The 16,697-nt window shown below is 47.5% G+C and overlaps 1 protein-coding gene across 1 annotated transcript in view; it reads left to right on the top strand.

Moving 5' to 3' along the window:
* Positions 1–4,822: 4,822 nt before the first annotated feature.
* Positions 4,823–16,697, top strand: part of myzap (myocardial zonula adherens protein) — a 105,053-nt gene continuing 93,178 nt past the window's right edge. Inside the window, exons 1-2 of the mRNA XM_059952556.1 lie at positions 4,823–5,180; positions 5,311–5,403. Of these exons, the coding sequence (XP_059808539.1) occupies positions 5,118–5,180; positions 5,311–5,403 (156 nt within the window). The 5' untranslated portion in view covers positions 4,823–5,117. The remainder of the gene's footprint in view (positions 5,181–5,310; positions 5,404–16,697) is intronic.

The following is a 16,697-nucleotide window of genomic DNA, read 5'->3' on the forward strand; positions in this document are numbered from 1 at the left end:
AGCAGAGCATCTCAATCCACAAATCTGTCTCCAAGAGATAATGGCCATGTCTTTACATCGCTATGGGGGGGAGAAACGTCACATCCTGCACGTCTCCCCCTCATGTCTTGGGTCCCCCTTTTGACTCAACCCAACAGTGATCTGGCGATTCTCACAAAGGAGGGGGCTACGGAAGTAACAGCAGAAACACCATCAGCATGATTATTTTAAACACTGTTGTCCCACAAGGATGTGTCCTTGCACCCTACTCTATTCACCGCACACTCACGACTGTGTGGCCAGATTCTGCTTTAATTCTATCTACAAGCTTGGAGATGATGGGCCAAATCACAATAACAATGAATTGCATTGCAGGAAGGAGACAGAGAGCTGTGCTGCAGGGTATCATGACAGCAACTTCTCCATCAAGGTCAGCAAAACAAAATAGCTAGTTATTGACTACAGGGAGTGAGTGGTGTTTTTAATTTACCTCAGAGTAAACATCGGCCCTGTCCTGTCCTGGTCCACCTAGATAGATGCCATGGCCCAGATAAATTCCCAATGCCACTACTTTCTTAGGAGGTTAAATAAATACGGCAAGCCCACTTCGACACTTATGAATGTTGACTGATGACCCATAAAAATCATTCAATCCAGATACAGCATAGCTTGTAAAACACTTCACCGGCCATGACTGCAGAGAGGTGAAGACGCAGCTTAAGAAATCATGAAGGCACGCCTTCCATTCAAAGATGGCTTCAAGGCCTGGCAGTTACCAGAGAACCTCCTGCTCCTAAAGTTCCCTTGCAGACACTTTCATAATTTAAAACAAGAACAAAAAGTGCTGGACGCACTTCTCATATCACACAGATCACGGAACAGTACAGAAACAACCCTAAGGCTCACAGTGTCTGTTCCAGTCATGATAGCAAACTAACCTTGTCTAAGTTGCTGTACCTGTGACGGTATCTCTCCATCCCCTGTCAGTTCCTGTGTTCTAATCTCTCTATCTACTGTCTGTTCCTGTCTGTATCCCTCTATCCACTGTCTGTTCCTGTACCAGTATCTTTCCATCCCCTCTTTGCTCCTGTGTCTGTATTTCTGCATCCCTTGCCTGTTCCTGACTGAATCTCTCCACCCCGTCTGTTCTTGTGTCTGTATCTCTCCTTTGCCTGTCTCTTCCTGTCTGTATTTCTCCACCCCCTTGGGTTCCTCTATCTGTATCTCTCCATCCCGTGTCGTTACCTGTGTATATCTCTCCAACCCCTGTCCGTTCTTGTGTCTGTATCTCTCCATCCCCTGTCCGTTGCTGTGTCTGTATCTCTCCATCTCCTCTGTTCCTGTGTCTGTATCGCTCCATCCCATCTGTTCCTGTGTCTGTATCTCTCCATCCCCTCTCTGTTCCTGTCTGTATCTCTCCATCCCCTCTCTGTTCCTGTCTGTATCTCTCCATCCCCTCTCCGTTCCTGTCTGTATCTCTCCATCCCCTGTCTGTATTTCTCCACCCCCTTGGGTTCCTCTATCTGTATCTCTCCATCCCCTGTCTGTATCTCTCCATCCCCTCTCTGTTCCTGTCTGTATCTCTCCATCCCCTCTCTGTTCCTGTCTGTATCTCTCCATCCCCTCTCCGTTCCTGTCTGTATCTCTCCATCCCCTGTCTGTATTTCTCCACCCCCTTGGGTTCCTCTATCTGTATCTCTCCATCCCCTGTCTGTATTTCTCCACCCCCTTGGTTCCTCTATCTGTATTTCTCCATCCCCTGTCTGTTCCTGTTTCTGATTCTCTCCATCCCCTCTCCGTTCCTATCTGTATCTCTCCATCCCCTCTGTTCCTGTTTCTGATTCTCTCCATCCCCTCTCAGTTCCCGAGTCTGTATCCCTCTATCCCCTCTCTATTCCTGTTCCTGTATCTCTCCATCCCCTCTCTGTTCCTGTCTGTATCTCTCCATCCCCTGTCTGTTCCTGTGTCAGTATCTCTCCTTCCTCTGTCTGTTCCTGTCGGTATCTCTCCTTCCGCTGTCTGTATCTCTCCATCCCCTGTCTGTTGCTGTGTCTGTATCCCTCTATCCCCTCTCTATTCCTGTTCCTGTATCTCTCCATCCCCTCTCTGTTCCTGTCTGTATCTCTCCATCCCATCTGTTCCTGTGTCAGTATCTCTCCATCCCCTCTCTGTTCCTGTCTGTATCTCTCCATCCCCTGTCTGTTCCTGTTTGTATCTCTGCATCTCCTGTCTATTACTGTGACTGTATCTCTCCATCCCCTGCCTGTTCCTGTGACTGTATCTATCCATCCCTTGTCTGTTCCTGTTTATATCTCTCCATCCCCTGTCTGTTCCTGTCTGTAACTCTCCATCCTCTGTCTGTTCCTGTGTCCTAATCTCTCCATCCTCTGTCAGTTCCTGTGTCTGTATCTCTCCATCCCCTCTCTGTTCCTGTGTCTGTATCTGTATCTCTCTGTCCCCTGACTGTTCCTGTCTGTATCTCTCCATCCACGTGGGTTCCTCTATCTGTATCTCTCCATCCCCTGTCTATACCTGTGTATATCTCTCCACCCCCTGTCTGTTCTTGTGTCTGTATCTCCCCATCCCCTTTCTATACCTGTGTATATCTCTCCACCCCTTGTCTGTTCTTACGTCTGCATCTCTCCATCCCCTGTCTGTTCCTGTGTCTGTATCTCTCCATCCCGTCTCTTCCTGTGTCTGTATCTCTCCATCCCGTCTCTTCCTGTGTCTGTATCTCTGCATCCGCTGTCTGTTCCAGTTTGTATCCCTGCATCTCCTTCGTGTTCCTGTGTCTGTATACCTCCAACCCCTCTCTATTCCTGTTCCTGTATCTCTCCATCCCCTCTATGTTCCTGTCTGTATCTCTCCATCCCCTCTACGTTCCTGTCTGTATCTCTCCATCCCCTGTCTGTTCCTGTGTCTGTATCTCTCCATCCCCTCTCTGTTCCTGTGGCTGTATCTCTCCGTCCCCTTACTGTTCCTGTGTCTGTATCTCACCATCCCATGTCTGCTCCTTTGTCTGTATCTCTTCATCCCTTGTCTGTTCCTGTCTGTATCTCTCCATCCCCTGTCTGTTCCTGTGTCTGTATCTCTCCATCCCCTCTCTGTTCCTGTCTGTATCTCTCCATCCCCTGTCTGTTCCTGTGTCTGTATCTCTCCATCCCCTCTCTGTTCCTGTCTGTATCTCTCCTTCCTCTGTCTGTTCCTGTCTGAATCTCTCCGTCCCCTGTCTGTTCCTGTGTCTGTTTCTTTCCATCCCCTGTCTGTTCCTGTGTCTTTATCTCTCCATCCCCTGTCTTTTGCAGTGTCTGTATCCCTCCATCCCCTCTCTATTCCTGTTCCTGTTTCTCTCCATCCCCTCTCTGTTCCTGTCTGTAGCTCTCCATCCCCTGTCTGTTGCTGTGTCTGTATCTCTCCATCCCCTCTCTGTTCCTGTCTGTATCTCTCCATCCCCTGTCTGTTGCAGTGTCTGTATCCCTCCATCCCCTCTCTATTCCTGTTCCTGTTTCTCTCCATCCCCTCTCTGTTCCTGTCTGTATCTCTCCATCCCATGTCTGTTCCTGTGACTATATCTCTCCATCCAATGTCTGCTCCTGTCTGTATCTTTCCACCCCGTCTGTTCCTGTCTGCATCTCTCCATCTCCTTTGTGTTCCTGTGTCTGTATCTCTCCATCCCCTGTCTGTTGCTGTGCCTGTATCCCTCCATCCCCTCTCTATTCCTGTTCCTGTATCTCTCCATCCCCTCTCCGTTCCTGTCTGTATTTCTCCATCCCTTGTCTGTTCCAGTGTCTGTATCTCTCCTTCCCCTGTCTGTTCTTGTCTGTATCTCTCCATCTCCTTTGTGTTCCTGTGTCTGTATCTCTCCATCCCCTGTCTGTTGCTGTGTCTGTATCCCTTCATCCCCTCTCTATTCCTGTTCCTGTATCTCTCCATCCCCTCTCCGTTCCTGTCTGTATTTCTCCATCCCTTGTCTGTTCCAGTGTCTGTATCTCTCCTTCCCCTGTCTGTTCTTGTCTGTATCTCTCCATCCCCTCTCTCTTCCTGTTCCTGTATCTCTCCGTCCCCCGAGTTGCTGAGGTCAATGCTGATTGGGCTGTCATTTCGGACAGTGTTGAAGAGCCGACGACACGGTGTGTGTCTGGAGTCACATGTCAGGATGTCAGACTGAATGATTTCCACTCTGAAGGAAGTTACTGCATCAGATGGGCGTTTCGAGCAAACTATTGGTTGTCTATGGAGACAATCACTAAACCAGCTGTTCCCACCCCCCAAATTTCAGGTGATTAACTGAAGTTAAATTCCACATCTGGAGTGGTGGGGTTTCAACTCTGACCTCGGGTGTGTGAACTCTGGAGGCAGGTTTTGTGTCTGAAGCTGGCAGTATAAAGAACAGACTCTCCTGACAAATGGGTCAGTTATCAGTGTTGCATTCTCCGTGCCTCTGGTTTTGAAAGGGTTACTGAGTCTCGCAGGTGCCAACAATCAGTTAAACAAATGACTAGGAGTGCCCTTGAGGCAAGGCTTGTGGTTTGTGTTTCTGCCCTGTGCAGTCTTACGATAAAGAAATAGCTGCAAAAATGAAGGAGGGCGGTACAATTAACATCAAGTAAATGCTTGGAATCTGAGACAAATCTGGCAGAGTGCTCGGGGTAATCAAGATGAACAAAATCAAATGGCTTTTCTTCTGGCTGTCGATGACAAGCGGCCACGCCTGGCTGATTCTGATAAAGGTGGAGCAGGGATACACCCACATAAACTATTTTAATGAGGAAGGGCTGGAACAGGTGAAATGTAGTTTGACAAGTTGGGTGAGGACCTGGTCCTAGATATGTCATACCTGAGGTGTTGCTAAGGAACGTACTGGTCAGGGTGGAAACAGGTGACTTTCTGTGAAGATGTTTGTGTATGTTGTGATGGAACAGTGCAGACGACAAGCTGCCCTGCGCGGTCTTCGGGCTGACTGGATTGTACATCAGTGAACTAAGGTCAAACCTCTAAAACTGTTTAAGTTACTTACGGACCAAATGGAGACTGCAGACAGATTCGGAGAAGCAAGCTTCTGGTAAAGAGAGTTTCTGCCGTGCTGTGGACTTAACTTTGGAGATCAACGTTTTGGGTTAAATATACTCACAGGAAGAATGCCGCAGTTTAAATCGGCAACAACATGCACTATTTCAGAGGCATCAGAGCCTCTCAAGAAGGCAAGTCACTTACCTCTTTAACAATGTGTGACAGTAATTAATATGGATAACTTGTGCGAAACGTGTGATTGCTTGGACCTTTAAAAAGTTTGTTTCTTGGTGATATATACTTGGCTTCTCTGCTCCTCAGGGCAACATCCGAAGAGTACGACTGACACTGCATGCTGATGAGAAAAACACCTCAGTAAAAGATGAAGTCAAAAGTAAAGGGAAAGCAGAAACGGTTAGTTCAATCCACTTGTTCAGGGTTTATTTTGGCAAGAGTGATTCTGGAGAGGTCACGGAGGGAGCTGGACACAAGCTTGAGAATGCTGGCAGAGGACGGCCAGCAGAACGTTGCTAGTTATCTGGCAGGGTAAGGGTTACGTGAGGGCGGGTACAGAATCTGCTGCGAGAGGTCTGAACCAGTGATACAGCAACATAACTTCGAATCCCATCATGGCAGCTCGGAAGTTAATTCAACAATTCGTAATCTGCAAACTTCGTACCCTTCCACTTCCTCATCCAAGTTGTTTATAAAAATCACGGAGATCAGGGGGTCGTGGAGCAGATCTCTGCGGACAGTGTGTGGCAGTGCATGCACTATACGCATTATACACCCCCTGCCAGTGAGCCGACCGTGCTCCCCCCGCGAGTGCACACACTGCCCTCCTCTACATGGCCCAGACAGAAGAAAGCCAAGCCCACTGTTGGGGCAGAACCACATTTAGATTAGGCTGGGTCTGGTTATTAATGATTCAGGTGGGTTTTATAACAATCCGGTAGTTCAGTGGTTAATTGCAGATTACGAATAGATTGGTGGAGTTGTGCGCAGTGTGGAGGACTGTTTATAGTTTGCTGCTGGGCTGAGAAGTGGCAGATGGAGCTCAATCCGGAAAAATGGGAAGTGGTACGTTGTGGAAGGTCGAACTTGAAGGCAGAATACAGATTAATAGCAGCATTCTTGACAGTGTGGAGGAACAAAAAAAATCTTGGGAGTCCACAACCAGAGATTCCTCAAAGTTGTGGTGAAGGTTGATAGAGTTGTTAAGTAGGCTGTGGTGTGTTGGCCTTCATTATGCGGGGGTTCTGTTCAAGAGCAACTTGTAGCTCTGTAAAACTCTGGTTAGACCAAACTTGCAATATTGTGTTCAGTTCTGGTTGCCTCATTATAAGAAGGACGTAGAAGCCTTCGAGAGGGTGCAGAGAGGTTTACCAGGATGCTGCTTGGATTAGACAACATGTCTTACAAGGATAGATTGAGTGGGCTATGGTTTCTCTCTTTGAGCCGTGACTTGAGGCATTGATCAAGTGGTAAGCCAGAGGCTTTTTCCCAGGGGGGAAATGGCTAATACAAGGGGGCATAATTTGAAGGTGATTGGAGGAAACTAGAGGGAAGGGGATGTCAGAGGTAAGTTCTTTTTACAGAGAGTGTGGGTGCGTAGAATGGCCTGCCCAGGGTGCTGGGAGAGGCAGATACATTAGGGAACATGGATGATAGAAAAATGGAGCCATGTGGGAGGGAACGGTCAGTTTGATATTAGAGTGGGTTAAAAGGCCGTGGGCTGAAATAACTGTGCTGTAATGTTCTACGGTGAGTCCACTGGCCAGCACGTAGACACTGTGCACAAACAATAGACAGTAGGTGCAGGAGTAGGCCATTCAGCCCTTCTAGCCAGCACAGCCATCCACTGTGATCATGGCTGATCATCCACAATCAGTACCCCGTTCCTGCCCTCTCCCCATATCCCTTGACCCCACTATCTATAAGAGCTCTATCTAACTCTGTTTTGAAAGCATCCAGAGACTTGGCCTCCACTGCCTTCTGGGGCAGAGCATTCCACATATCCACCACTCTCTGGGTGAAAAGCTTTTTCTGCATCTCTGTTCTAAATGGCCTACCCCTTATTCTTAAACTGTGGCCTCTAGTTCTAGACTCGCCCATCAGCAGGAACATGCTTCCTGCCTCCAGTGTGTCCAATCCCTTAATAATCATATATGTTTCAATCAGATCCCCTATCATCCTTCTAAATTCCAGTGTATACAAGCCCAGTTGCTCCAATCTTTCAACATATGACAGTCCCACCTTTCCAGGAATTAACCTTGTGAACCTACGCTGCACTCCCTCAATAGCAAGAATGTCCTTCCTCTAATTTGGAGAACAAAACTGCACACAATACTCCAGGTGGGGTCTCTCCAGGGCCCTGTACAGCTGCAGAAGAACCTCTTTACTCCTATACTCAATTCCTCTTGTTATAAAAGCTAGCATGCCATTAGCTTTCTTCACTGCCTGCTGTACCTGTGTGCTTGCTTTCATTGACTGATGTACAAGAACACCTAGATCTTGTTGTACTTCCCCTTTTCCTAATTTGACTCCATTTAGATAGTAATCTGCCTTCCTGTTCTTGCCACCAAAGTGGATAACCTCACATTTATCCACATTAAACTGCATCTGCCATACATTTGCCCACTCACCCAACCTGTCCAAGTCACCCTGCATTCTCATAACATCCTCCTGACATTTCACACTGCCACCCAGCTTTGTGTCATCAGCAAATTTGCTAATGTTACTTTTAATCCCTTCATCTAAATCATTAATGTATATTGTAAACAGCTGTGGTCCCAACACTGAACCTTGCGGTACCCCACTGGTTACAGCCTGCCATTCCGAAAAGGACTCGTTAATCACTACTCTTTGTTTCCTGTCAGCCAGCCAATTTTCAATCCATGTCAGTACTCTGCCCCCAATACCATGTGCCCTAATTTTGCCCACTAATCTCCTATGTGGGACTTTATCAAAAGCTTTCTGGAAGTCCAGGTACACTACATCCACTGGCTCTCCCCTGTCCATTTTCATAGTTACATCCTCAAAAAACTCCAGAAGATTAGTCAAGCATGATTTTCCCTTCATAAATCCATGCTGACTCGGACTGATCCTTCTACTGCTATCCAAAAGTGTCATAATTTCCTCTTTTATAATTGACTCCAGCATCTTTCCCACCACTGACGTCCAGCTAACCGGTCTATAATTCCCTGTTTTCTCTCTCCCTCCTTTCTTGAAAAGTGGGACAACATTAGCCACCCTCCAATCAGCAGGAACTGTTCCTGAATCTATAGAACATTGGAAAATGATTACCAATGTGTCCATGATTTCTAGAGCCACCTCTTTAAGTACCCTGGGATGCAGACCATCAGGTCCCAGGGACTAATCAGCCTTCAGACTCAACAGTCTATCCAACACCGTTTCTTGCCTAATATAAATTTCCTTCAGTTTATCCTTTACCCTAGTTCCTTTGGCCACTATTACATCTGGGAGATTATTTGTGTCTTCCCTAGTGAAGACAGATCCAAAGTACCTGTTCAACTCGTCTGCCATTTCCTTGTTCCCCATAATAAATTCACCCGTTTCTGTCTTCAATGGCCCAATTTTGGTCTTAACTATTTTTTTTTGCTATTCACATACCTAAAGAATCTGGTTTGGGGTGTTAAACCAGTTAAACTATCTGGTTTGGAATGGTGTGTCAGTGGTGGGGGAGGAGGAGGTATATTGCACTGGTGGACAGGAGTAGTGCACACAGTAAACACAGCAGAGGGACACAAACGGTGCACATCCTATCGTGGGAAGGCAGTGCACACACTCGTCAGGGGAGGGGGTGTGGATAGTGCTGGGGTGGGTGGACGGTCAGTGCAGATGATGACGGGTGGGGTGGGTGGATGGTCAGTGTGGACTATGACGAGTGGGTGGGCGGTCAATGCGGACGATGACGGGTGGGGTGGACGGTCAGTGCAGACGATGATGGGTGGGTGGGCGGTCAGTCAGGACTATGATGGGTGGGGTGGGGTGGATGGTCAGTGTGGATGATGACGGGTGGGGTGGATGGTCAGTGTGGATGATGACGGGTGGGGTGGATGGTCAGTGTGGATGATGACAGGTGGGGTGGATGGTCAGTGTGGATGATGACGGGTGGGGTGGATGGTCAGTGTGGATGATGACGAGTGAGGTGGGCGGTCAGTGTAGACGATGATGAGTGGGTGGGCGGTCAGTGCAGACGATGACGGGTGGGGTGGGCGGTCAGTGCAGACGATGACAGGTGGGGTGGACGGTCAGTGCAGACGATGATGGGTGGGTGGGCAGTCAGTCAGGACTATGACGGGTGGGGTGGGGTGGATGGTCAGTGCGGACGATGACGGGTGGGGTGGGCGGTCAGTGCAGACGATGACGAGTGGGTGGGCGGTCAGTGTGGACGATGACGGGTGAGGTGGGGTGGACGATCAGTGTGGACGATGACGGGTGGGGTGGATGGTCAGTGTGGACGATGACGAGTGGGTGGGCGGTCAATGCGGACGATGACGGGTGGGGTGGACGGTCAGTGCAGACGATGATGGGTGGGTGGGCGGTCAGTCAGGACTATGACGGGTGGGGTGGGGTGGATGGTCAGTGTGGACGATGACGGGTGGGGTGGGGTGGGCGGTCAGTGCAGACGATGACGAGTGGGTGGGCGGTCAGTGTGGACGATGACAGGTGAGGTGGGGTGGACGATCAATGTGGACGATGACGGGTGGGGTGGGCGGTCAGTGCGGACGATGATGAGTGGGTGGGTGGTCAGTGTGGACGATGGTGTGGCGGACAGTGTATACACTGGCAGAGGTTGAATGATGTATGTGCTCTTGCTGGTCTCAGCAGGCACCGTCCAGGGATGAATAAGTAAATATTGGCTTCCAATGGACCTGAAGTTTATGATGGTGATAGTGTGGAGGGAATGAATTGGGGAGCTGGATATTGCCACTGAGGGAGGAAGAGGAAGAGGTGCATTATGGTGAAGTGTTTGTGGTCAGCGCACGCATGCATGCTGCGTGCTTGGACGTTGATGCTGAAGGTGGCATGTGAATTACATATTTGGATAGTAATGGAATGAGGGACGTGGTGTCATTGCAGAAAAGTGATACCAAGGTTAAAGGTCATCTACGATCTTACTGCCAGTCGAAGTTAGCGCCAAGTGTGAATGACATCTTCCAGCTTCTGCTTCTCAAACTCTTATGAGAAATTGGAAGGGGAGCATGGGGAGATACTTGAGGAGTGAGCTCAGGAAGAGTGAGTGTCAAAGATTCTCCAATGCAACCACACACAGTAAAACTCCAATAATCCACACTCCCAAACTCATTTTAAACTTTTCCACATTCCCTCAAAAGTTGCCAGCACCCTGTATCCCACATTCCCTTTGAATTTACAGGATTTCATAGAAATATAGAAAACCTACAGCACAATACAGTCCCTTCTGCCCACAAGTTTGTGCTGAAAACGTCCCTACCTTAGAAATTACTAGGCTTACCTATAGCTCTCAATTTTTCTAAGCTCCATGTACCTATCCAAAAGTCTCTTAAAAGACCCTATCGTATCGGCCTCCACCACCTTTGCCAGCAGCCCATTCCACGCACTCAACAATCTCTGAGTAAAAAACTTACCCCTGACATCTCCTCTGTACCTACTCCCCAGCACCTTAAACCTGTGTCCTCTTGTGGCAACCATTTCAGCTCTGGGGAAAAGCCTCTGACTATCCACACGATCAGTGTCTCTCATCATCTTATACACCTCTGTCAGGTCACCTCTCATCCTCTGTCACTCCAAAGAGAAAAGGCCGAGTTCACTCAGCCTAAGACATGCTCCCCAATCCAGGCAACATCCTTGTAAATCTCCCCTGCACCCTTTCTAAGGCTTCCACATCCTTCCTGTAGTGAGGCAACCAGAACTGAGCACAGTACTCCAAGTGGGGTCTGACCAGGGTCCCTGTATAGCTGCAACATTACCTCTCGGCTCCTAAATTCAATTCCACGATTGATGAAGGCCAATACACCATATGCCTTCTTAAACACTGAGTCAACCTACGCAGCTGCTTTGAGTGTCCTATGGACTCAGACCCCAAGATCCCTCTGATCCTCCACACTGCCAAGAGCCTTACCATTAATACTATATTCTGCCATCATATTTGACCTACCAAAATGAACCACTTAGATAGATAGATAGATACTTTATTCATCCCCAAAGGGAAATTCAACATTTTTCCAGTGTCCCATACACTTATTGTAGCAAAACTAATTACATACAGTATTTAACTCAGTATAAATATGATATGCATCTAAAATCACCCTCCCAAAAAGCATTAATAAATAGCTTTTAAAAAGTTCTTAAATAGTTTACTAAAGTGCATCGAGTGGTAACTTAAGCTCAGTCCTAGCCCCGGCACTTTAACATGTCTTGCCCCTGGTGGTTGAATTGTAGAGCCGAAAGGGGAGTAATGTCTCCTGTCTGAGGAGCATTGCATTGACAGCAATCTGCCGCTGAAGCTGCTTCTCTGTCTCTGGATGGTGCTGTGCAGAGGATGTTCAGGGTTTTCCATGATTGACCGTAGCCTACTCAGCGCCCTCCGCTCTGCCACCGATGTCATACTCTCCAGTTCTGTGCCCACGACAGAGCCCACCTTCCTTACCAGCTTATTAAAACGTGAGGCGTCCCTCTTCTTAATGCTGCCTCCCCAGCACGCCACCACAAAGAAGAGGGCGCTCTCCACAACTGACCGATAGAACATCTTCAGCATCTCACTACAAACATTGAATGACGCCAGCCTTCTGAGGAAGTACAGTCGACTCTGTGCTTTCCTACACAGGGCATCTGTGTTGGCACTCCAGTCTAGCTTCTCGTCTAACTGCACTCCCAGATACTTGTAGGTCTTAACCTGCTCCACACATTCTCCATTAATGATCACTGGCTCCATATGAGGCCTAGGTCTCCTAAAGTCCACCACCATCTCCTTGGTCTTGGTGATATTGAGACACAGGTAGTTTGAGTTGCACCATATCACAAAGTCCTGTATCAGTTTCCTATACTCTTCCTCCTGACCATTCCTGATACACCCCACTATGGCCGTGTCATCAGCGAACTTCTGCACATGGCAGGACTCCGAGTTATATTGGAAGTCTGATGTGTACAGGGTGAACAGGACCTTATCTGGGTTGAACTCCATCTGCCACTTCTCAGCCCAGTTTTGCATCCTATCAATGTCCCACTGTAACCTTTGACAGCTCTCCACACTATGCATAACACCTCCAACCTTTGTATCATCAGCAAACTTACTAACCCATCCCTCCACTTTGTCATTCAGGTCATTTATAAAAATCACAAAGAGTAGGGGTCCCAAAACAGATTCAATCAGGCTTGTAAGGTACAACCTGCTCTTGACAAAGCCGTCCTGACTATTCCTAATCATATTATACCTCTCCAAATGTTCATAAATTTTGCCTCACAGGATCTTCTCCATCAACTTACCAACCACTGAAGTAAGACTCACTGGTCTATAATTTCCTTGTCTATCTCTGCTCCCTTTCTTGAATAAAGGAACAACATTCACAATCCTACAATCCTCTGGAACCTCTCCTGTCCCTATTGATGATGCAAGTATCATCGCCAGAGGCTCAGCAATCTCCACCCTTGCCTCCCACAGTAGCCTGGGGTAGATCTCATCAGGGTCCAGCGACTTATGCAACTTGATGCTTTCCAAAAGCTCCAGCACATCCTCTTTCTTAATATCTACATGCTCAAGCTTTTGAATCTACTGCAAGTCATTACTATTATCACCAAGAGCCTTTTCCATAGTGAATACTGAAGTAAAGCATTCATTAAGTACCTCTGCTATTTCATCTGGTTCCATACACACTTTCCCACTGTCACATTTGATAGGACATATTCTTTCATGTCTTATCCTCCTGCTCTTCGCATACTTGGAGAATGCCTTGGGGTTTTCCTTAATCCTGCCCACCAAGGTCTTCTCATGGCCCCTTCTGGCTCTCCTAATTTCCTACTTAAGCTCCTTCCTGTTAGCCTTATAATCTTCTAGATCTCTAACGTTACCTACCTCTCTGAACCTTTTGTAAGCTTATCTTTTCTTCTTGACTAGATTTATTACAGCCTTTGTACATCACGGTTCCTGCACCCTGCCATAACTACCCTGTCTCATTGGAACGTACCTATGCAGAATTTCACACAAATATTCCCTGAACATTTGCCACATTTTTTCTGTACTTTCCTTTGAGAACATCTGTTTCCAATTTAAGCCTCCAATTTCCTGCCTGATAGCCTCATAATTTCCCTTACCCCAATTAAATGCTTTTCAAACTGTCTGTTCCTATCTCTCTCCAAGGCTATGGTAAAGGAGATAGAATTATGATCACTGTCTCCAAGATGCTCTCCCACTGAGAGATCTGACACCTGACCAGGTTTGTTTCCCAATACCAAATCAAGTACAGCCTCTCCTCTTGTAGGCTTATCTACATATTGTGTTAAGAAACCTTCCTGAACGCACCTAACAAACTCCACCCTATCTGCACCCCTTGCTCTCGGGAGATGCCAATCTATATTTGGGAAATTAAGATCTCCCATCACGACAATGCTGTTATTATTACACCTTTCCAGGATCTGTTTCCCGATCTGCTCCTCGATATCCTTGTTACTATTGGGTGGCCTAAAAAAAACACCCAGTAAAGTTATTGACCCCTTCCTGTCCCTAACCTCCATCCACAGAGACTCCGTAGACAATCGCTCTATGGCATCCACCTTTTCTGCAGCCGTGACACTATCTCTGATCAACAGTGCCACGCCCCCACCTCTTTTGCCTCCCTCCCTGTCCTTTCTGAAACATATAAAACCCGGCACTTGAAGTAACTATTCCTGTCCTTGAGCCATCCAAGTCTCTGTAATGGCCACCACATCATATCTCCAAGTACTGATCCACACTCTAAGTTCATCCGCTTTGTTCACAACACTCCTTGCATTAAAATAGATACATCTCAAACCTTCGGTCTGAGCACATCCCTTTTCTATCACCTGCCTAAATTCCCTCACGCTGTCTCCGATCTTTCTCTATTTGAGAGCCAGATGCCTCTTCCCCGGTCTCTTCAGTTTGGCACCCGAGAACATTTCTATCACACACAGACCTTTGATTTCTGTCCACACAAGCAGTCCTCGCATGATCTTTATCCTTCTCCACCTCACTATCTGCTCTAACACTCTGGTTCCCTTCCCCCTGCAAATCTAGTTTAAACCCCTTGGAGCAGCACCAGCTAACCTTCCCACAAGGATGTTAGTCCCCTCCCAGTTCAGGTGCAACCTGTCTCGTCGGAACAGGTCCCACCTTCCCTGGAGCAAGGCCCAATTGTCCAGAAACACGAAGCCCTCCCTCCTGCACCATTTCCTTAGCCATGTATTTAGCTGCATTATCTTCCTATTTCTAGCCTCACTAGCACGTGGCACGGGGAGCAATTCTGAGATTGCATCCCTGGAGGTTCTGTCCTTCAACTTTGCTCCAAACTCCCTAAACTCTCTTTGCAGGACGACCTCCTTCTTCCTATCCACGTCATTGGCCCCTACATGGACCACAACATCTGGCTGTTCACCCTCCCCCTGAGAATATGGAGAACTCAATCCGAGATATCACGGACCCTGGCACCAGGGAGGCAACAGACCATCCGGGATTCTCGATCTCTCCCACAGAACCTCTTATCTGTCCCCTTAACTATCGAATCCCTTATCACTACTGCTCTCCTCTTTTCCCTCCTTCCTTTCTGAGCTGAGGGTCCTGGAATTCTACAGTATAACTTATTTCTAAAAAAATTGAAGTAAAGAGCTTTGTGTATTGAAAGGAGTCTAATGTCTGGAGCGAGTAGCTCTACTACGACAAGGACGAAACCAGACAGCTGTGGTGCTGGCTGGCTGGCTGGATAAGCCACTGGAGGAGGGTGCTGCCGATCACACCCACTTCACATGCTGATCGTCACTTCGATTAGAACTGTTTTGTCAAGGCTGGGAGCTTAATTGGAGAAACTTTAAAAAAAAAACACATGATTGTGAGAAACCTGGTGATGGGTTTTTGGCATTCTGCACACAAATGTGAAGATAGATCATTGGTTTATGATGATGGAGGGGGCTAAGGGACTTTGTTGGGAAGAACAGGATACATTTGGAGTGGTGACAAAGGAGGGCAAACCATTGCTGATATAACTAACACAGGCTAGACTGGATGGATTTGGGATCAAGTGTTCGCAAAGGCAGGAAAAGCTGTCGTGAGCTAGGGCAGGGGTCAGCAACCCGCGGCTCTTTCCACTCTGTGCTGTGGCTCCCTGTGGCTTTGGAAAATAAATGATGAGTATTTAATTAAAATGTATTTTATGTTGGTTTGTTAGTTTTTGAAATGTAATTCTAAATTTGAAGATTATGGTGATCTTGTACAATCTAAAGAAACGTTTTGGCGACCCATTTCATGGCAGAACCGGCTCACAATTAGCCAGCGTTCCGGCTAAGGGTGATAGCCTACGGGGGTTTGTGAGTACATGTCTTTTGGAGCATCCGCGCCCACGGGGGGGCAGGTTGAGAGAGGCTTAAAAGCAAGGCTGTGTAGTTCGAATAAAGTTATCTTTGACTGCAGTTTACCCACTCCGTGTCGTTATTTTAGCTCTGCGTGTAGCACACCGCTACAACGTGTTTTTATTGCTATTAATATACGTCACCACTGCCAATGCCTGACACCCGCCAGTGCGCGATTTCTTTTAATTTTTCGATCCGAGGTAGGCTAACGATGTAGTAATCTTCAACCCAACGTCTTTTTTTCGGAGTTCAAAATGTTTTTGTTGCATGCAGAAATGTAATTTTGTTTGCTCTGCAGGAGTTCATCGATTTCATAAATGCAACACATTATAGTTTGTTTATACATAGCGTAAAGGCAAAAAAAATGTTATATGCAGTGTTATTTCATTTTAAATGTCAAACGGGTTTTGTGGCTCCCGGTGTTTTCTTTTCTGTGGGAAGCGGGTCCAGATGGCTCTTTCAGTGGTAAAGGTTGCCGACCCCTGAGCTAGGGGATATTGCAAAGTATCCAGAGGAAGAAGTCTGTTCTGGCAGTGCTGATGGCATGTTAGAAGAGCTGAGAGAGGAAATGGAGGCGGGGGGGGGGGGCAGCTAACTGAAAATTGTATTGGTTTATTGTCACATATACTGAGACACAGTGAAAAGTTCAGTGTGTTGTACAGGCCGATCATTCTATGCATAACTACAATGAAGTAGTAAAAAGGAAATATAGTGTTGGACTTGCAGAAAAAGTCCAGTGCAGGTAGGCAAAGGAAGGGTGATGACAAGGCAGGTCGGGAGGTCATACTCGTGAGTGGTCTGATGACAGGTCTGGTCTGCCTCATGTGAGGCGGGTGGGGGTGAATGGCACGGGTATGAGGGCTTGTAGCGGTGTGCTACACGCAGCGCTAAAATTACGACACGGAGTCGGTAACTGCAGTCGAAGGAAAAAACTTTATTCGAAAACTTCAGCCTCACTTTTAAGCCTCTGTCAACCGGCCCCCCATGGCGCAGAGGCTCCAAAGCTCTGTGCTCGCAAACCCCCGTAGGCTATCTAATTGTGAGTCGGTTCGGATACGCCAGGAAATGGGTCGCCACAGGCTCCTTCAAGTTGGCTGCTTTTCCGAGGCAGTATCAAGTGTAGAAGG

The sequence above is a fragment of the Hypanus sabinus genome, chromosome 28, assembly GCF_030144855.1.
Source record: "Hypanus sabinus isolate sHypSab1 chromosome 28, sHypSab1.hap1, whole genome shotgun sequence".
NCBI lineage: Eukaryota > Metazoa > Chordata > Chondrichthyes > Myliobatiformes > Dasyatidae > Hypanus > Hypanus sabinus.